Genomic DNA, 21,048 nt, shown 5'->3' with positions numbered 1-21,048 from the left:
ACTTTTGAAAAGAAACCCTTATGCCTTCAATTCGTGTACATGTTATGACTGATGAATAAACCTTTTTTTCGCTTTCGATCACATTCCCACTGTATATTTGCTTTATGGCTGCCTGGTCTATTTGTTATGTGGGTATCCACTCAAGTGGGTCTCAGGAAACCCTCTGTTTTTTTCTTCTTCTCTTTTTCATAGAGTACCTCCCTTACTAGATTGCATAATGGATCATCATTTATTGTGTACTTTGGAAACGTACAATTCGGTACATATTTTACAGACAAGATAAGATTAGTCGGGTGTAACATTAGTAGTCATCAACTAAGGTAAGATCGATCTAGGGTGTACATAGTGCATCATCCTGCAAGACCTAAATGACTTGTTACACGCTGTTATACTATTCATCAAAGATGAGCAATGACCTATCTATCCAAAATCTCCATGTTGACTTGAACCATGAAAGATCTACCAGCTAATCTGTATGAATCATGAGCTTAATCCTCTGAAACAGGCAAGGATGTGGCTTGTGCAGACGACGCACGGATGTTATGCATGCGCCACCGCTAGCAAAACAGCCAATCATTCTGGCATGCGCCTGGGGCCTGGGAATCGCGGCTGCCTGCCACGTGATGCGCCAAGCTTGCGCGGACTTGTGGCTTGGCGATGGAGGCTTTACTGCACTCGCCACTCCCTATTGGTTAGGCAACAGAATTCCTGCCCACCTTCAATCTATTCTTATTCCTCCTGTCGCTCTTTGCCCCTCGACTTTGATATCTACTGAACAATTGTTGAATCCGCGCGTCCAAACACTCCTAGCAAGAACGGTCTTTGAGATCATGCATTTCCACTGGTAACGGCGGCGTGTTATCTGCAATGCTCTGAATCCCTGTTGAATCTTACAATTCGTCCCGGACAGCCTGCGCGCCAAGATGTCCGTTCTCCGTCACGGAGGTTCGTACCTCCAGCGACGCCTTACCAAGATGTATACAGATACCAAGACCTCTTGCGAGAGTGTGACGACTGCTTCAAAAGCCGTTGATGACCCGGAGCTAGTTGCTCTTCACCGGAGCTTTCGAACACAAAGAGACAGACTTCTGGCATGGGGTCTAGATTGGAGCGACGCCAGCGCTGCGCAGCCGAATGATATCGATGAATCGCTAACGCAAGCTGGCTACAGCGATGTTGTTGCCAGCGTCATGTCCTCAATTCAAGAGCTTCTCAATGAAGCAGAACGCATCCAGCATGCAGGGACTTCCGACCTACCCCCCAAAGGCGCTCGGTCAGACCCACCCTCGAAGGATGGTCTTAGTAGTCTGCCACTCAAGACGCATTGGACTGACGAAGACATCAATCGGTCTAAACATCTCCTCGCCGACCTAACCGCTTGCATTGACACCCTTTATGACCTGTCCCGCTCACGACGCAACATGACCTCTAGTGGGCAGTCAGCTACCAAGGCCCGACCACGCCAATATCCTGGGTCAACAACAGAGGATACCATCTACACTGTTTTCCCGGATTCGAAATCATATCTTGGTGCCTCTATTGACACCAAACACCCCAGAACACAGCTTGATAAATTCGAATATACGCCATTTTCCAATCGCGCCGCCGCGACCCTCGAAAAGCCACAACTCGATAAATCATTCAGCAAGATATCCCTAACTACAAATCACTATATTATTGATCGTTCTGCTTTGCAGCTGTCCGGAGCATCTCACGACAATAGTCCCCCGCCCTACGAAATGGTAGCCGCCTCCACCAATTCGCGAGCCATTGGGCGCATGAAGACATCAGCATCACCTTTTCTGCGGGGTACGAAAGACTCTACTGTGACCATTCTGGTTGAGTTTACTCCCATGATGCTTGAGAACTCGGGAGCGTCTACTGCACCAGGAATTCAACGGTTGGACCATGTGCATCAGACCCTTGACCAGCTTGTCCAAAACGCCCGTGTTTCCCATTTGGGATTGTTGAAATTTCTCGGCTACTATGTTGATATGCCTAACTCCCGATATGCCTTTATCTATCAGATGCCGGTTGACTACTTTCCTTTTTTACGCAACCCTACCGATCTCTTGAACGGGCTAAAGCCCAAGCCTTTGTTGTCGCTCTTCCAGTCGGGTGAAGAGTATAACGTACCTAACCTAGAAACTCGTTTTCGCTTGGCTTATGACCTTTTAATGGCTGTTTTGCAACTACGGAGCCAGAACCTTGTGCACGGAAATATTAACAGCAGCAATGTTCTTGTTTTCCCTGGGTTGACAAACTCTAATACCGATGAAGTTGGGCTCACAGAGAACTTGCGACGTCCTTACCTGACCTCGTTCGCTCAGTTTTCCGGGACCAGTTCATCGCCTGAGCCTCTTTCATCGAGCATGTATCGTCATCCAGATGATAAGAGGTCTCTGGGAGATGACGCATCCTGGGCTTATGACCTTTACTCGCTTGGCCTGGTGTTGATGGAAATCGGTCTATGGACGCCTATCAGCCGTTTGTGGAAGATGAAGTACAACAACTCGATGTTCAAACAAAGGATAGAGAATGTCTATCTTCAAAAATTGGGTCCTAAGTGTGGTAGCGCATACCTTCACGTGGTGCAGCTCTGTCTAGACGCACCCAACTTTCATCTTTCAACCCAACCGTTCGATGATTTCAACCTTAGGGTTCCTCAGACATTTCACTATCCCGTGTTAGATCTTTCCGAGCCTGACAGTATCTTCTCATTCTCCATGAACTTCATTTACACTATGTCCAAGATCGTTTGGTCTTGCTGCAGGATCGATATTTTCTCGGCACCTGGAGCTGAGGAGCTGGACGATTGCCTACCACTTGCTCTTGTTCCAGGATCAGACCCCGGGGCTACGAAAGCACCTGTCAGGGACTACAACCCCACTCCCGAGCCATTTGTTCCATATACCGAACCATTTGCCACGCTTCCCACTGCCGAAATGAAATTGATAAGAGAAAAGATGGGCTTGGATGAGAGGAAAGTACGGAAGAGAACGTTTAAGAAACTCACCAATGTTGAAATACCTCAGGAGCATCTTAACGAGTGGAACTTCCAGATGTTACCTCGGTTAAGAAAACTCCTACAAAAGATTTTAAAGGACTCCTCTGAGTCGTGCAGTGTCACTCTCATGATGACGGGCGAGGCCCCTGAAAGTGCCAGGACGACAATCTGCGTGACGTGTGCTAGTGCGAAAAAGGTCAGGGCTGCTTTGAAAAAGTACTTCGTTCTCGATCGGGAAGACTGGGATCTGATCGTTCTTCGGGGCGACATCCAACGCTCAAAAGTCCCTCGAAAGAAACGTCGTAGGCCAGCAAAGTCTGGTCCGGAGAGAAACGATGTGCCCGCATCTTTTCGTCCGGACCCAAATCCTTGCTATCAGCCCCGGCCTCTCTGCGGTGCCTCCATAGGCGCCTTTATGAATGAAGAGCACTTACCTCCGGTAACCTATGGTGGGGCGATTCTGGTGGACGGAATGCCGTACGGTATGACAGTACATCATATGTTGGAGTCCCCCAGTGACCAGGAGGACGGTGAGGATGAAGATCCCGGTGCTCCTCTCCGGTCAGCAGGGAACTGGCCTCGAGATCCCGGGCCCCAGGAAGCAGAGTTCATGTACAGCTGGTGTGATGAAAATCCGTCGGAACTTGAACTTGAGATCTCAGAGGACGAGGACGGCGACGATAACTCCATCTCCCTTAGCCTAGAAGGAACTTACGACGACTTCAACCTCTCCGATGGCTTCTCCTCAGATGAAGACGCATTTGACATTGACGAAGATGAAGACTCAGCTTCGGTGGGTGACACGGCCGGTATTGATCCAGGCGACGAGCCACCGCTGTTCGTCACCCAGCCAGCAATCGATGACGTTCGTGAAGACTTTTTCCCATGTCCCGAAGATCGTGACGACGAACATCTAGCCTCTCACTCTCTTGGGTTTGTCCATGCGTCTTCTGGTGTCAGACGATGGACACGCAAAGGCATCAAGCATGAAATTGATTGGGCCTTGATCAAGATCAACGATGATCGGATTGATCCTCGTAACATAGTGTTCAGTCAACAACCTATGCAACAGACTGAAACTATTTATTTGAACGACATCGCACGCCTAGAAGATCTTGGTGGCTTGAAAGTTCATTGTTGCGGTCGAACTAGCGGCTTGCAAACTGGGCAGATATCTCGAGCAATGACAATTGTAAAACTCCACGGCCGACAGACTTTCTCGACGAGTTTCTGTGTAGACGGGAACTTCGGTGGTAAGTAAGCATACCCAGGAGCCCTGGTTATTCTGAATTCTTCTCTAACTTATTCTAGTTCCCGGCGACTCAGGAGCATGGGTCTTCGAAAAGTCAACCGGTCGAGTATGCGGCCACGTCCTAGCTTGGTCAGAGAAAAGCCACACGGCATACATCGCGCCAATGGAAGTCATGTTAGAAGACATCGCTCGCACCCTGGACGCGACATATGTCAGTCTACCAGGCTATCCACATGAGTCTTTCTCGTACCCAACGCCCGGTTCCTCCCACTTTGAACCACAAAACCCAAGATATCGCGCCCCGCTCCCACTACCAGAGCAGCTTCCAGTTGATATTGGACGTCTACGTTTAGAGGACCCCAGCATGGGCCCGGTGCACCCCAGCCGAGCTCGAGAGGTCTCCACCCCATATCGAGGAATGCCACCCATCCTGACTCCACCCCGCAGCTTGGAGAGGCAGCTCGCATAAACTTCGTTCTTTTTCGTTCTCCTTAAGTTACTCTCTTATATCCATCTTCGTGCCGCCATTTTCTATTTTCTATACCCCTTCTCCCCCTTTTCCTTTTCTTTTCAGTTGCTGTCTCGAACTCTATATATCGTCATTCATGACTCTTGGATCTGGGCCGGCATTCTGCTATTCTGTTCTTGCCTGTTTTTTATGGTTATGATTATACATGAGTGGATGGGAAAGAACTAAAATAATACCCCCTTGCGCATTTGTTACATAGTTTCTAATCTTACTTTCAGACAACGGGCGATTTACTTCCTTGGGCTTCTAATAGTCTCCCTTTTGTCTCCCTCATTCTACTTTGTGATCAAAACAAAATTCCATCGTCTTGAAGTTGACGTCTGGAGAAACATAGTTGTACATAGGACTGGTTGAAGTGAAACTGGACAGTCATTCAGTAATCTCTTTACGTGCTGCACAACAGCGTGAGTCGTCAGTGTTGATAAGGATCAGCTGATTCAACGCTTTGGGTCATCCTTAGTCTATCTTCTGTCTATCTACTCTTTTAATACCAAGATCGAATCTTCAATTATTTATACGCTGTGGTTCCAGGTAGTTACAAGCCTAGAACTCGAGTTGCTACTCTAATATCCTGGGGTGCTTTTAATATTTTAAGACTGATTCTTTTTTCTAACTAGAATGTACTGAACACATAAGGATAAATTCCTAATAACCGACATCAAACACGTCATATGCATAACAAAAAACAGAAACTTGACATACACCTCCCAAAAGCCGAACCCCGATCCCTGCCTCGTGCCCAATGCTCAAGTGCATGACTTTATATATGATATAAACGAAAAACATTACATGAGACCATCCACACAATTTAATACTTAATGCAGGATTTATGACGAAAGGTACTTAAGAACAGCTTCCTTCTCTTCGACAGGCAGCATGCTCAGAACCTGCTGGACACCCTTCAATCCACCGTCCTTGTTGCCGATAAGCAATTGCGCAACATCTGCAGCAACGGACTCGGTCTTGAGGGATTCAATCTTTGTCTGGATTAGCTTCTTGTTCTCCTCATACCACAAGGCCACACGTTGGTCATCACGCTCCAACTCGTCATCAAGCATTCCAGTCCAGGTACGCAGGGTGTGAAGGTGAGTCGAGCGAGCGGATTCAGTAGAAGAGACGTTTCCGGCTGGGGTGGTCGGGATGGCACCACTGCTGGCGTCGCGGGGTGCGGGAGACGGTGCCGCAGCAACCATGCGCTTGAGGATAAGTTCCTCGCTGAGACGGCGACGCACACGCCAGTAGAAGAATCGACGTGCGTTCTTCCAGGTGAGCGGCCGGCGAATAGTGTTCTTGGCCTCCATGCGGCCAGCACGATCATGAAGATCAGCAAACTGCAGAGCAATCTGCAAATAGACGGGCAGAAGTTGCTCCTCGCGGGCAGCCATCTTAGTCTTGATCTCCGACAGCTGCTCTTTACTGAGCGACGAGTCTTCCAGAGAGCGTCGGAGCTCACCATAAGTAGCATCCAGGCGAGCCATGGTATCCAACTGCTTGTCACGGCGGTATTTGATGTTAACAATACCCTCAGGCTCAAGAACACCACCGCGAGCTTCCTCATCAGCGTACATCTCCATTTGGTCTGGATTGATTGTAGGGTCAATGACGACCCAAGAACCACCACGGAGTTCACCGAAGGGCGGGATGTAGACGAAGATGGGCTGCTCATATTTGACCAAAGCATCGACGATGTATGACCCATACTTCAGAACCTCGTTGTACATATCGCGCTGTCCACCTGAGAAACCCCTCCAGTTGGCCAGGATCATGACAGGCAGTTGTTCACCATTGTTGAAGTCACGAAGGGCTTGGGCTGTCTTGAAGGCAGAGTTGGGGTACCACACTCCACCGGCTTCGGTGCTGATCATCTCCATCGAGTCAGGGTTGGCCGGGTCGGCTGGAGTAACGTTCTCCACCGAGCGGGTCTCAACAGCGATGACACCCATAGGGATACCACCCAGTCGCGCGCGACCAACAACAACAGTACGAGCCCAGCCACCAAGAGCTTCTTCGAAAGATCCCGCATCAAACAAGCCTGGAAGGAAGCCCTCCTCATCCTCTTTACCGGCAATGAGCCAGCGAGGGTCATAGGCCTGCTTGGGCGGAGGGTGGTACTCGATGTCACGGTCCCAATTGTCCGACCAAGGACGGATGGGATTGGGTGATCCCTTCCTGTCAGGAACGAAGGACATCCATTCCACAATCTTCTGCACACCTTCGAAATCATCATTCGCAGTCATGTGCGAAACTCCGTTCCTATACATAATCTGCGTTCCACCAAGTTGGAGGTTGGATGTGTAGACCTCTCTGCCCAACAGCTTGTTAATAGCCGGAGCACCTGTGAGGATAATTGGCTGGCCCTCGACCTGGATAGCTCTTTGTCCGAGACGGACGAGATAGGCACCGATACCAACCGAACGGCAAGTGACCAGAGTGATGGTGAAGATGTCTTCGTAGGCCTTGGAGGTAGCACCTGCAATTAGACCAGAGCCCTTAAGACACTCAACACCAAGGCCGTCCTTTGCACCGATGATAGTGGTGATCTTGTGCCGCTCTTCACCTTCATCGTTTATCAACTCAGTGATAACTTCCTTCTTTTTGCTCGCGTCGAACTTCTCCTTGACCTCGGGAGTCAGGTAGAGGTACTTGAACCCAGCCTCGGGTTTTCCAGGATCATTCCAAGCGACCGAGAAGTAGGGAATCAGCTCATCAGCCATTCCGATACGAGCACCCGAGTTGGCAGAAAGGTAGATACGAGGAATGCCAAGCTTTCTTGCCAGCTCAGTACACTTGTGGAAGAACTTGTCCTCCTGTGGACCAAACGATCCAATTTGGAATGTGATATCATTGGCAACGATGATGAATCGCCGTCCACGAGGATATTCAGGAGTACGGGCAGTCACGAGCCAACCAACCATACCGTGCGTGTTCGTACCAGGGCCTCTCGAGATTTCCACCAGGTTGTCAGTGTCATCCAGCACAAGCTCCGTGTAGTCGATGCATTCACCAACGGGAGGGCGCTGCTCCGCCAATGATGGCACCTTTGCGATGGCTTTGGTCCAGCTATTCTGGAATGCTTGTCTGAAGAGCTCAGGGAAATCGTACACATATTGAGTGCCCATCAGATGAGCCTTGTACCGCTTAGGTTGGAGCCACTCCTTGGTGGGGTAGGGCGTGGAGACAGGGCGCAAATGCATGGATCCGAGCTTGTTGGTACCACCAATGCTGTGGAAGACCCATTCGCCCTTTTCGGACTTCTTCTCAATGTAGAGTTCCACCTGAATGATGAAACCATAGGTGTTGGTGATGATCACACGCAGAGGGTATGGGACTCCGGTGGTGGGGTCAGTGCACAGGATACGGATTTCAGCACCAGTGACGCGAAGTCGCCAGAGGCGACGGCCGAAACGATCCAAGAAGCCAGCCAGAGCCTCCTCGACGTCCTTCGGCTGCAGGTTGAACACAGGAGAGAAGTTGATGAAGATGTGGTTCAAATCAGAGTTGTTGTTGCCAATGATCTCGAGAGCATCCAAGATATCGTTCATCAGTCGGTCAGCCTCGGAGATCAGATACTCAGCCGTAGGGATATCGTCACGAAGGCGGCCCGGACGCACTACCGCACGCACAAAGTACCGCTTGTCCAATGCTTTGTCACTCTCCGGACCCTTACCAATCGCTTCATAGACGTGAATGTTACGGTTTTCTGTGAACACTGGCTTGATCTTAAACTTGGACAAACGGCCGAGTTCCAGCTGGAACGCCAGGGCAGGCTCGCTGTGACGGATGCTCTCATCCTCCTCGTAAGTAGGTCCTCGGAAGGTGTAGTAACCTGGGTAGATGCCATTCTTGCCACAGATAAAAGTCACACGGCGGATGCGACGAGCAAGCAACTCATCCTTGACATCAGCCAGAATTCCATTAATTTGAGAGACAATCTGTGTGTCGTCAAGGTCTTCAACATCGCGGATAGCGATATTGCAAACACCAGTCAACTCGTTGTCGCTTTCAATTCGAGGAGCTGGTCGACGCTTGCCCTCCAGTGTGGCAAGAAGGCCATTATCAGAAGGCTTCTTGGCCTTTGAGCCAGCCCGAGGAAAGACCTCCAGGGCTCTAGGGAGGTATTCCTCTGCATCCTCCAAGTACTGAACTGGAAGAAGGACACCCTTTCTGGTAGGCTCGTTGCTTCCATCATTGACCAGATAGGACATGTCACTGATGGAGTTCAGCCTGCGGAAGGGATTGCTCTCGGTTGTTGGGGTGCTTGGAGTCGACGGGTGTGTAGACGTGACGCCGCCAAACTCAGGTTGTCCAAGCTTATCAAGGGTGAAGTCCCACGACAGCAGGGGCGGCTCGCCGGAAGAGTGATACTGAATGCCTTTCAAGGTGTAGGCACGGTAGGCACGGCGAACATAGACCTCGAGAGCAGCCAGCGTGACCCACGCATCTTGATGCACGAAGAATCGAGGCAGCACATCGAAAACAGTGTACTTCGAATCGACCACCTCCTTCAACACGCCGAAATCGGGTTCGCGATGGTCCCAACCGGTCTCACCGTAGCGCGACTCAACAACCGAGGAACGCAAAATTAGTTCCATTTGCGAGAGACGTTCCTCCAAAGAGGGAAGAGCGCACTGGATGAGAACCTCACGTGCCTTCAGAGTGACCTTAGCGGCGGATCGGGATTCGAGTTCTGTGAGTTTCTGGAGGATCGGCTTGAAGTGCTTGCTAACGTTGCCGACGCCAGGTTGGTTGGGACGGTACATTGCCAGAATGGCAAGGATCAGGTTATTCTTGGCACCAATGCGACTATGGGAGAGCACAGTCTGGACAACGCTAATAATATCATCCTTATGCTCGTCTCGGAGTTTCAGGATAGCATCTTCGTCACGAGTGTTGCGACCGGAGAATAGCTTCTCCACATCGTAGTATTGCTCCAAGAGTCCAATGAAGACATTGAATTCGTTGGTCTTCAGTCCGTCGATATACTTGTTGATGACTTGCTCCAGAGGCAAGAGAGTTGTTCTCAGGATTTCAGCATCCGCGGGATTGAGATTTTCTTCAATAAATCGAGCAATAGTCTTCTGAAGCTGCTTGGCTGGGAATTCAGTCTTGCGGGCGCGTGCACGATCGACAATGTTTTGAAGCTGAGTGTCCAGTCTCTGAGGCATACGAGAGTGCAGAGCAGAGGATTGAGCATTCCACTCTCCGTAGGGAAGCTCAGGGTCCCGAAGGACTTCCACAAGCTCCTTGAGCGTAGTACCCATGATTACTTGGTTATCAAATCCTCGCAGAATGTTTTCCAGGATGCTATGGAGCAGGAAGAACCTCTGTGGAGGCTTGTTACCCACAACCTGAGGAGGTCCAAGATCCGGCAACTGCCCGGTGAACGGCTGGGCATGTTTAACGCGGGAAGGATCATCCAAAGCGAGGATACCGAGGATATCACCGGCCTCCAAAGTAGCACCAGGCTGCTTGATCAATTGGACAATTCCATCTTCCTGAGCGATCAAAGGCATGTACATCTTCATCACCTCGACTTCAGCGAAGGCCTGACCAGCCCGGACGTGCTCACCATTCTCAACAGTGAACTTGACAAGTTTTCCGGGAGATGGCGTGCGGAGCTGTGTCGGGTCGTTCTCCTGCTCTAGCAGGCAGGTCTTACCATCGACACTGAGGCGTGTCGCAGCCGCTTCCTCCTTCCAGTAGACGTTGTGGCTGCGACCGTCGAGGAGGACCAGCAAGCCACCATCGGCCAACGCACGGACGCCGACAGAGCACTTGGATCCGTTAATGAACAGGTGGTAGCTGTCCAAGCTTGCTCTAGTGGCGGTGAATTTGTAGCGCAGACCTTCGTAAATGAAATCAACAGGGAAAACGGTCTTCAAAACGTCCTTCGAGGGCACTTGACCCTTCTCGAGACCCTTCCGGTACTCCTCTACACCTGCTTCGCTGGCCTGGTGTGCCTTAGTAACCGCACCACACAGCACGGCAACAATGGGATCAGGGCGTTCAGCAGTGAGTTTATTGGTGATCAGCTGATCAAGCCATCCAGTCGTGATTGTGTTGTCCTCGAATGCAGGAGTTTCCAGTAGCTTGATCAAGTACTCGACAGTCGTCCGGAAATCACCACGGATACTCAATTCCTTCAAGGCGATAACCATGTGTTTCCTTGACGCAGAACGATTCTCACCATAGGCGAAGATATGACCGAACTGACTGTCTGAGAAACTGTGAATACCTCCGGCTGTACCGACAGAGAAGTAACCCCAAACATTAGACGAACTGCGGAAGTTCAGTTCGTGCATGGTACCACTGGAAGGCTTGAAGCCCTCGCCGGGATCTTCGGAGGTAATACGGCAAGCAGTCGTATGTCCCTTAGGTTGCGGGCGGCGTTGCGTCTTGTAGCTTTCTTCGTTGGAGAAGTCGAAGTCAATCTCGGAAGATGTGTTCGGGTCCACACCATAGAGCAAGCGGATGTCGCGAATCCGGTGCAGGGGAATACCCATAGCAATCTGAAGTTGGGCAGCTGGCAAGTTGACACCCGAAACCATTTCAGTTGTAGGGTGCTCGACCTGGAGACGAGGATTCAGTTCCAAGAAGTAGAACTTGTCATCTGCATGGGAGTACAGATATTCCACGGTACCAGCTGACACGTAACCAACCAGCTTTCCGAGGCTGACAGCCGCACGCTCCATAGCCTGGAATGTCGTGGGTTTGGCGATTGTTACGGGAGCCTCTTCAATGATCTTCTGGTGTCGCCGTTGGACCGAGCAATCTCTGCCAAACAAGGAGATGTTGTTGCCGTACTGATCGGCCAGCAGCTGAACTTCCAAGTGGCGGGCATTTCCAGCAAGCTTCATAATGAAAATCGGGGATCCAGGAATTTCATTCGCGGCGGCATTGTACAAGTTAACGAAGTCCTCTTCACTTTCAACTTTACGGATACCCTTTCCTCCTCCACCTTCGGAGGCCTTGATCATCACAGGGAAACCAATTTCCTTGGCTTTCTGGAGACCTTCCTCCGGTGAGAAGGTGCAGCCGCGGTTATAAACTTCATCTTCGACAGTGACAATGCCCTTGTCGTCGACCTTCACCTCCTCGACACCAGTTCCGGACCACGGGATGCAAGGCACACCAGCATGTTGAGCGACAATTGTGGACGAAATCTTATCACCCAGTGAGCGCATGGCCGAGGCCGGTGGTCCAATGAAAAGGATCTTCTTGGGAGAAGCAGCGAGAGACTCAGGTAAGCGGGGGTTTTCAGAAGCATGACCCCATCCGGCCCAAACCGCGTGGACGTCCATTCGTTCGGCAACATCAACGATCAGCTCGACGTTCGCATAGTTGTTGTTATTTGTGCCCCCCGGAACCTAGGAAATCCGCTGTCAGCGTAAACATCGCAAGTCTAGCCTTCGACCATTCCATACCTCAACATATTGGTCCGCCATACGGATATAGTCTGCATTTGCCCGCAAATCTTCTGGCGTTGCCATCACCGTAAACTGAATCGCACGTTCATTGCCGAATGTTTCGTAGGCCCATTTCCGGACCGAACGGATTTCTTTCACAGCTGCGATACCATTGTTGGCAATCAAAACCTGTGCGAAATGATCTTATTAGTTTCGGATATTTCCTGCTGACACACTCTCCAGGCCATCGTCGGATGTACTCACCGAACTAATTACTGAATGACCGCCATGCTTGGCCACAAAGTCCTTAACACTGCTTGGCGCTGCAGCTTCAAGGTGGTTACCACCGATAAAATGTGAGGGGAGGTTGTATTGGGCTGTCGAGGTTCCGTTGACGTGGGCCATGACGAAATCAGTGAATTATAGATTATACAATTCCCATGCGAAATATCCAGGTAAAATGTCTAGAAGGGTAGAGGTAGAATCAAAGTAGAGCTCAGGACGTAATCAGCGAGGAGAAAGAGATGACTGTAGAATTGCCTGGATCGTAGTGGTACACGTGCTGAGTAGAGGAGATTAGAATATGAATAACGTAAGAAAAGACCTTCTCTGGAGAAGCAAGTAAGCCTCCACACGGCGTCAGAAAAAAGAAGTCGTCAGAAGAAGGGGCCGTATTAAAGTAAGATGAGAGGGGTCCCCTAGCTGTGAGGTGAGAAAGTAATGTCAGCAATCAAGCCGGAGAGCGAAGAGCGAGAAGTACGGGCAATAAGAAAAAAAGAGGGCATGGATGGAAATGGATGGATGGACGGGAAACGTCGCAAACGGCAAGTGGCAGTTCTGGGAACCGCGCAGGGAACCAGGTACGGAACGGTAACTTAAAGGTAGTATGTACCGTTGTACCGTAGGTATGTACTCCGTATCTCTGTACCGAGTGTAGGAGGGTAGGTTAGACACAGGAGATCTTACCGTTAATTACCACCTCAACAATATAGTAAGGGATTGAATAAAGAAGAGAAAGGTGGAAGAGGTCCGGAGTATGAGTAGAAAGCAGGAGAAGAGGGGGTGAGAAGGGTTATATTCAATCTCGTCCTTATTTATTTTTTCTTTTCTATTCTCAATGTATCTAGAGGTTTAGTTGTCGAGAGCCACTAGTCAGGAAGGGGTTTAAGGCGAAGAAACCTGAGCAGGGAAAAAGAGCTGTGGGTCAGCGCCAACTTGGGAACGACACCCCAACTTCTTCCCAATGCGCTTGTTGGGCCCCATGACGTTTACTTCCCACCACTTTTTTCTCCTTCATCAACATTCTCTGCGATCCAATCAACTGCCCGAAGTCCACGGCGGAACTGGCGATGATTAGGTACCAGCCAAGTTTTAGAACTCCATTCCAGACCCGATGCCAATCAACGTATCGTGATTACTCTTGCCCTTATCTTAGTGTGCATCTGTGATATATAGTCTGAAGAGACCGCTCCCAAAAACCATCCCCAAGGCAGCAACCCCAAAAATTATTCACCAAAAAAAGGTAAAAACTCGAAGGGAGAGAGAGACGTATCCATTGATTTAGTTCTAAACCCAGAGCCATGATCAGCGAGACAAGAAACACTGTAAAAGTCCGTACTAAACAACCAATGCGAAGAACATGGGTCTCGGCATTTGCATGCCACTTGTAGAGAACATACTCCGTATGCCGCATTGGTCACCAGATCTGAGTCCAAGCCCTAGTGGTCTATTCCAGCTACGGAGTAGTATATTGGTCTATATTGGTCTATAGCTCTACATCTGTGCTCTGGGTGACAGCACGTGCCTTGTCACAAATATAAGTTGCGACGGCTTGATTTTTGTTTGCCTGATGAACAAACTTGAGACAAGTGATTATATCGACATGTTAACTTTTCCACCTCACAAGCACTCTCTTCGTTTCGCCCTACGGACACATATTCCGACACGCCTCGGCGGTCAATACAAGGGGGACAACGCGAAAACAGAATGAAATGAATAAATCGCAAGAGAGGCGAAGAGAGAAGGGGGAAGCCTCCTAAAAATCAAGGAATACAATTCAACATACATGCAGCACAGGACCATATTTGCTGACGTAGTGCTCTTTCAAGTGAAGTGGTAATATAAAAAATAGAGAGTATATACTCCATTAAGAAGTACTAGACCACTCGATCTCATCCAAACTAGGCCAAGACTTTTCAGAACTAGGACAGACTAACCATATTTGGACAGTGTTGACGTCTGAATCCAATCTCGACCAATCTCGGGGGTTTGTCCCGTTGGGACCGAAATGATCGCCCTCATCAAACCCTACCGCTAGTTCTTCATTTTTGCCCAATACATATTATCCGGGGCTTGCCTTCCGAATACCGATGGAGCCCGACAGTTCGGTCTTCGGAGCCTCTTATCGCTTACAATTTTACGGAAATGTTCGGTGTTTTCCCACAATTTGATGATCGGAAAGCGAAACTTGGGTTTCAAGAGAAAGGTTGATCAACAACGATGACGTGTATGAAGTTCTAGAAAAGAGATCATAGCTATAACTGCACGGTACCTGGCACACCCCTAGGGCTAATCTCCGTCAGGGACGGGCCTGTTCCGTCTTCCACGTGACGCAGCCTATATAAAACGGGGCATATTTCCGTCACTATTACTAGTAATAGTCAGGTAACCAGAATGGAACACATCAACTGTCAAGGAATCTCCATCGCCGCATTTGCAATTGCCAGCACTAAATTTGACATGTCATAGCACCTACCATCAGGTATATATATTCTGTGGATACTGCCTGATCCCGTTGGTCATTATCTTTCACCACACAGCCGTATTTCTGCGAGCTTCTACTGTGTGCGGAGTATAATGAAACATAAAGAGAAGGGTGGGGGAGAAACCATGTCGGGTGAACGCTACGACAAACTACCATGCTTACAGGATCGTTTCATCAAACTATAACTGGGTATTGTCTAACGCCTAGGGCACACTGTAACAACACAGAAGAAATATACAGCCAAAAGAAAAATAATGCTGAGTCACAGCTTGGACGCCGATGGGGCTTTCCATAGGAAAACCCCCGGCTGTTAATCGAAGAGCCATCGAACCGGATGCACTGCCAAACTCCGCCTTTACCGAGACTGACTGTACAGGCTATGATGACCAAAATGTGGTATAATCGCAGCAGTAATGTCCAGGGGAATCCTTGAATCTATGAACAACTGGCCCAAAAATAAGTCCTCCCGTTGTACCCAAACCCCTTGTGGGAGCTTGCAACTTTGCAAAAGGGGTAGTGATTAGGAAATAGAAAAATGATAAAAGGGACAAGGAAAGGTAAAAAGAATATTGCAGTCTGAATGGTAAACTGAAATGTATCAAGCGCGCGTACCAGCCGTGAAATCGTGACGCCCTTCGGAGTTGCCCCAATGTGTGTCTAATGGTAGGCAATGGAAGGAATAGGTAGTGGAAAATTCACATGGAACTTAGAAAGTCTCGCCCAGATCGGTGGTGGTTTTTGTCTTCGAATCGGGCGGCCCCATGTGACCCTCCCGTCGATCAAGTCCCGTGCTAGTGCGAAAGCTGCGAGGTGCAGGGATGGAGGGAATTCCGCTGGGGGTGCGCTTCTTGAGCCCACTGGGGGTAGAAAACGACGGAAGACGAGTTTCGCGGACCTCACTAATCTTTGCCCGCATGGACATGTGCATGGAGAGATCCTCATCTTCGTCAATATGAGACATGCCGTTTATGGGTACATTTTGTCCCGCCGGATTGCTAAGCGATGACCGCGGCCGCCGACTTTCAGTGGTTGGATTTGTCGAATAATGTCCCAGTGGCGTTTTGGTCCGACTCTGGCGACTTTCAGGCCGAGTCGAAGGTGCAATACTAGGGTGTGTGCTGTGGCTGAACGAACTTGAGTAGCTCGTGCGGCTGCTTGGCCGACTGTTAAAAGATGGTCGACTGGTTGAGACATATGATGAGACACCATCGCCGTGAATTGAGGAACTAAAGCTGCTGCCACTTAATCGTTTACGAGGTTCCCTGCGAACAGTAATTGTGGAAGCAACAGGACTCTCGCTAACTATTGACCCGGAGCGAGAAGAGACCCGGGACGGTGAGTCAGAGGGTGCCGGGAGTTTGGATTTGGCCGACTGGACCCTTTCTTCCAGTTTCTGCATTTTGCCGATCAGACCACGAATTTGATACAATGACCCAGACTTAGGCATCCCGGACGACCGAGTGCTGTTATTATTGTTGGTGGATTTAGAAAGACTCGGGCTGGGCCTGGAGAAACCCGGACTGGCCCTGGAGATACTGGGGCTAGGCTTGGAGAGACTGGGACTGGGCTTGGAAAGACTCGCGCGGGAAGTAGCCGATGTAGTCGAGCGGCCATTGCTGTGTGCCGAGGACGTTGCGCGAGAGTGGGCGTGGGAGAGTTTCTGAGTCCTGGATCCATGCAAAGATCGAGAGCTATATGACTCGGAGCCAGAAGCCTTCTGCCGGGGGAAGCTATGCAAAGATCGAGAGCTATAGGACTCGGAACCAGAGGCCTTCTGCCGAGGGAACCCAGGAGTCGCATTGATGGACTTGCGCATACTGGTGGATGACTCGGATATCGGCGGCGACGGCGGGGTTGCAGTCGCAGCTATTAGTGACGTCTTCATAGGTGGTGTAGCAAATATAGGAGATGACACAGTCGACGGTCCTGGAGAACGGTCGAATATTTCCGGAGTCTGTGGTGTGGATGGAGTGCGGTGCAAGGGAGCTGGCTTCCTGCGTCGGCCACCGTGGGATTCCGCATTCCGGAGTCTCTCCTGTACAATCTCGCTTTCGACCTTCAGCTCAGACAATTCAGTACGAAGATGCTGGTTCTCAATGCGCAGATTCTCTCGTTCCTTTTCTCCGATTTTGATCTCCTCTTCTAGCAATACGCTTCTCTCAATGGCCATGTTGTATTTCGACTCCAAATCCTCCAGGGATGAAGTCGTATGACGGGCCTGGCGCTCATAGTCATCGTTCGCGACTTCGATGTCACGTAATTTTAACTGTAGGGTCCGGTTGGCATCTCGTAGTGTTGTTATTTCCTTCTGCAGGGTATTCTGAGCGGTATTGGCTTCTGATTTGGACTGCTTGTACTTGGTCTGGCAATAGAGCGACAGGTTAGCACTTTAACGGCCACTGTAGAGGGTCTTAAATAGGGTAGTATATCGGCTCACCTTCCACTCGTCAACCTCGTATCTCAAGTTGTCCACCTTCTCTTTTAACTGACGCTCCCGCTTTTCAGATGCCTCAATGTCCTTCTCCAGCTCCGCTTCCAGTTCACGGCTGGAGGACTGAAAGTCGGCCAACTCTGCTTCTAACTGTTCATACTGTTTCTTATAGTACGCCAGCTCATCCCGGCTCGAGCTGGTCCCGTTGGGTCGAGAGGAGGTGGAATCATCGGCCGATGGCATTATATCCGCGCCGGCAGCTGACGCCGGGGAAGGAGGCGCACGTTCCAGCAAACCACGTCAGAAGATGCCACTGCTGAAGGAATACACACTCAACCAAGACGCTGAGTGGTATAGTATATTTCACAAAATCTAGCCCGAGATCATTCACAGGAGCCAGTCTTAACAACTGGGTGTCCGGTCGTTATAGTCGTGGAGGGGCCGAGGCGGTGTCGCGATAGTCGGGTTGCGACAACGACGTTCGGGCGGGAAAGGAAATAGTAGAAAGTAAAGGAAAAGAAACAAAAGAAAAGGAAAAGAAAAAACAGGGTCACTGAGACTGAGACAGTCTCAGTAACTTGACTTACCTGTAAGCGTCCCTCACAGAGGGGCAAGAGGGTAGAGGGTTGTGGGCAATGTTTTGGGGGGATGAAGTAAAGGTGGTGATGCTATCCAGATGAGTGGGCAGCAGATGCTGGGCCGTGTCCACGGGACAACAGTACGGGCCCATACGAGAGAATCATAACAACCAATACCACTAAGCTCAATCGGGTTTAGCACTATGACAATTCAATTCCACCGCCTGCGGCTGTGCGTCTTCCGATGATGATCTGTGAGTGACGGGCTCTCTGGGGCAATCGAATGCCTCTGGCTTGTCTGGGGCTTGTTTGGAGATAGATCGAATTTCTACTTGGATTGTGCTCGGGTGAGTTTGTTCGACCCTCGTCCCATCTCCCATTCCCCGGACTAGCTCGGATTTTACCTCTCATAGTCCCCTGTTGCCTTGAACTTCCCCCTTTACCAACAATCTATTGTCCTCTTGGAGATCCGCCTCGTGGCTGTCTCCAGAGAACGTTCGCTATGTCCACGCACGATTCAACTCACGGTTCAACTTCTTATACTATGGATTGCTTCCACGCACTTATTTAGTTCAAGCTTCTGTCGTGCTTCATGATGCCCCGTTTTTCTTCTCCTCGGCTTAAAGCTTCATTGTCGCTTTTCAAGGCCATGCCGACAATGCTGACACTTCGTTTCAGACCTCCTCTATCCTATAGAGATCCACACGCTTTGTTATCATGGCAGACCCCACTGACCTGAACCTCGACGCTCCGAGCGATCTTCAAGATATTCCAGAGATGTCAATGCAACTCCTTCCACCTCCCGAAGGAACATTTCCTGACAAGTGAGTCTACTCGTTCGTCCATTTGGCTTGGCGGCGGAGATCCCCGCATTGACTTGATTGTGGAGTTGTATACTTATGCTGTGTGACATATGAAGGGCATCCCTTCTTGCAGCAGTGCAGACACACGGCAAAGCGCACGGGTACAATGTTGTAGTCAAGTCTTCCAGTACTCCCACTGAAAAGAAACCCGGACGGACCGCGAAGGTATGGCTCAGATGCGATCGGGGCGGACACTATCGTCCGCGCAACGGCCTCACCGAGGAGACGAGGAAACGGCGGCGAACGTCGCGGTTGATGGACTGTCCATTCATGCTAGTCGCAGCTGGAACTCCTGGCATCTGGACGCTGACCGTTCTAAACCCGACACATAATCATGGCCCAGTTGTCGAAAAACCCCGGCAAGCTCCTCATCACAAGGTTCGGAAGGGCCAAGTCGCGGCGGCACCGTATGATTGGCCGCATGACGCGACTTTAACACCATATACGACTGCATTAGTGCTTATCGATATGCAAAAGGATTGTATGCACTCTCTCGTCCCGCTAGATCCTCTTGTGGATATCGCTCGCTAACGTAATGCATCACAGTCTGCTCGCCAGGGGGTTACATGGAATATCAAGGCTATGATATATCAGCTGCCCATGCACTTATTCCTAAGCTACAACATCTCCTGAATGCGTTCCGAGCGTCTGGGTTTCCAGTCTATCATACACGTGAAGGTATGGTAACCATGTACAGCCCCCAAATCTGTATGTCCCAGTACTGATCTTTCTAGGTCACCGACCCGATCTCTCAACTCTCTCAAGTAGAGAGGCGTACCGGTCACGAAATAACGCTTCCGGGCTTGGGATTGGGTCCCCGGGTCCATTGGGCCGTCTCTTAATCCGGGGTGAGGTTGGCCACGACACCGTTGATGAACTGTATCCGATTCACGGGGAGCCAGTCATCGATAAGCCTGGTCGTGGGGCATTTGCTCACACTGACTTCGAGCTTCTTCTCCGGAATAAAGGCATCAAGAACCTGGTGATTGCAGGAGTAACTACCGATGTCTGTGTGTCCACTACTATGCGTGAGGCGAACGACCGAGGGTTCGACTGCGTAATCTTAGAAGACGGCACGGCGGCCAGTGAGCTTTCACTTCATGTGAGCACGATTGAATCGGTCAAAATGGAAGGTGGAATCTTTGGAGCGGTAGCCAAAGTGGATGATATAGTGCACGCTGTGGAGAACTTTAAAAATAGCACTGTGAAGAAGTTGGCTCCTCAGATGACAGTTTGACAGTTGGTTTGATTAGGCGTTATGATGTATTTTTGAGCGTTTCCTTTCCGTTTTACAAGCCATGGGGTTTATCGTGCGGATAATATTTTTCATTTGGTCTATGTGTTAGCGACAACTTGGAAGTTCGAGATAAATCTCAGTACCGGTCTAGACTGTTAAAAATCCGACGAATGAACACAGTTCACGAAGTAAGGTAAGAATAAACTCACTGGCAAGTCACACTGGCACGCAACTTTCAACTTTCCAGAAGATTGCCGGCTTTTTTTTTTTTTTTAAACGCGAAGGGGTCCTGGCCAAGTACATTATGCTCTGGTGGAGCCGTCCTTTGGTCTTGCCTATTGATAATATTAAAATTATCGCTGGGTGTCGAGAACTTTTTTTTCCTGAGGCAATAGTCGTTAGTTATACTTTAATAGTAATAAAATAAGTAAAAAGATATCTCGTCCCCGAGCTGGAAAGCCAGCGACCCTCTGATTAAGTGGAAGTTTCCATCACAGTCAGATGCCATATCCAACTAGACCATCGGGGGTTTTGAGACATTTCCATCCTTGAAGATATGGATATATGAATCATACGTAGAGTAAAACCCCAGTATAAGTAATGAATTGAGCTGGCTGCCTAAATTACTTATGTAGTCCGGGATGTCTACACTTGCGTAAGAGTGACTGCGGTCTTTGATGTAAATGCCATGCATAACTGTCTTTTTTGTAAGGACAGTCCTGGAAGGGGTGTTTGTTTGAGGAGACTAACAATTGATAGTAGATTATCTGTGTGACACCGGTATATGGACTTGAACTTTTTCACATATAATTGTAGGGCAAATCACATATAAGTGATTGTACATATAAACATAAATAGAAATAATATAACAACGCAGAAATAGGCCACACAGTTATTTGATGTTGGTACCGAAATGCTGGTTTCTTGCCCCGGGGAGCAAAGGCCACTCAGTAGTATCTTGATAAGAAGAGCTCTTACACT

The 21,048-nt window shown here is 49.6% G+C and overlaps 4 protein-coding genes across 4 annotated transcripts; 2 read left to right on the top strand and 2 right to left on the bottom strand.

Annotated features, from left to right (window-relative positions):
• Window positions 1-451: 451 nt before the first annotated feature.
• On the top strand, window positions 452-5,172 carry F9C07_1879627 (uncharacterized protein). The gene is made up of 2 exons (XM_041294866.2): window positions 452-4,260; window positions 4,319-5,172. The coding sequence occupies exons 1-2, from the start codon at window positions 924-926 to the stop codon at window positions 4,726-4,728; spliced, it is 3,747 nt and encodes a 1,248-aa protein (XP_041150499.1). The 5' UTR covers window positions 452-923; the 3' UTR covers window positions 4,729-5,172.
• On the bottom strand, window positions 714-18,230 carry F9C07_2281090 (acetyl-CoA carboxylase). Its single transcript, XM_041287269.2, has 5 exons — window positions 17,396-18,230; window positions 12,459-17,320; window positions 12,213-12,383; window positions 4,319-12,155; window positions 714-4,260 (listed from the first exon to the last, which is right to left on the bottom strand). The coding sequence occupies exons 2-4, from the start codon at window positions 12,597-12,599 to the stop codon at window positions 5,616-5,618; spliced, it is 6,852 nt and encodes a 2,283-aa protein (XP_041150498.1). The 5' UTR covers window positions 12,600-17,320; window positions 17,396-18,230; the 3' UTR covers window positions 714-4,260; window positions 4,319-5,615.
• On the bottom strand, window positions 15,665-17,632 carry F9C07_2063752 (nuclear distribution protein nude; the record flags this gene model as incomplete). Its single annotated transcript, XM_071508690.1, has 3 exons — window positions 15,665-16,688; window positions 16,746-17,320; window positions 17,396-17,632. 3 exons carry the CDS (start codon window positions 17,630-17,632, stop codon window positions 15,665-15,667), a joined length of 1,836 nt encoding a protein of 611 aa, XP_071367054.1.
• F9C07_2281088 (Isochorismatase-like protein) lies at window positions 18,231-20,560 on the top strand. The gene is made up of 4 exons (XM_041294865.2): window positions 18,231-18,791; window positions 18,887-19,311; window positions 19,377-19,508; window positions 19,565-20,560. Exons 1-4 carry the CDS (start codon window positions 18,685-18,687, stop codon window positions 20,065-20,067), a joined length of 1,167 nt encoding a protein of 388 aa, XP_041150496.1. The 5' UTR covers window positions 18,231-18,684; the 3' UTR covers window positions 20,068-20,560.
• Window positions 20,561-21,048: the final 488 nt, after the last annotated feature.

The sequence above is a fragment of the Aspergillus flavus genome, chromosome 7 (genome assembly GCF_009017415.1).
Source record: "Aspergillus flavus chromosome 7, complete sequence".
Taxonomy (NCBI): domain Eukaryota; kingdom Fungi; phylum Ascomycota; class Eurotiomycetes; order Eurotiales; family Aspergillaceae; genus Aspergillus; species Aspergillus flavus.
This window is presented reverse-complemented; position numbering and strand designations above follow the sequence as displayed.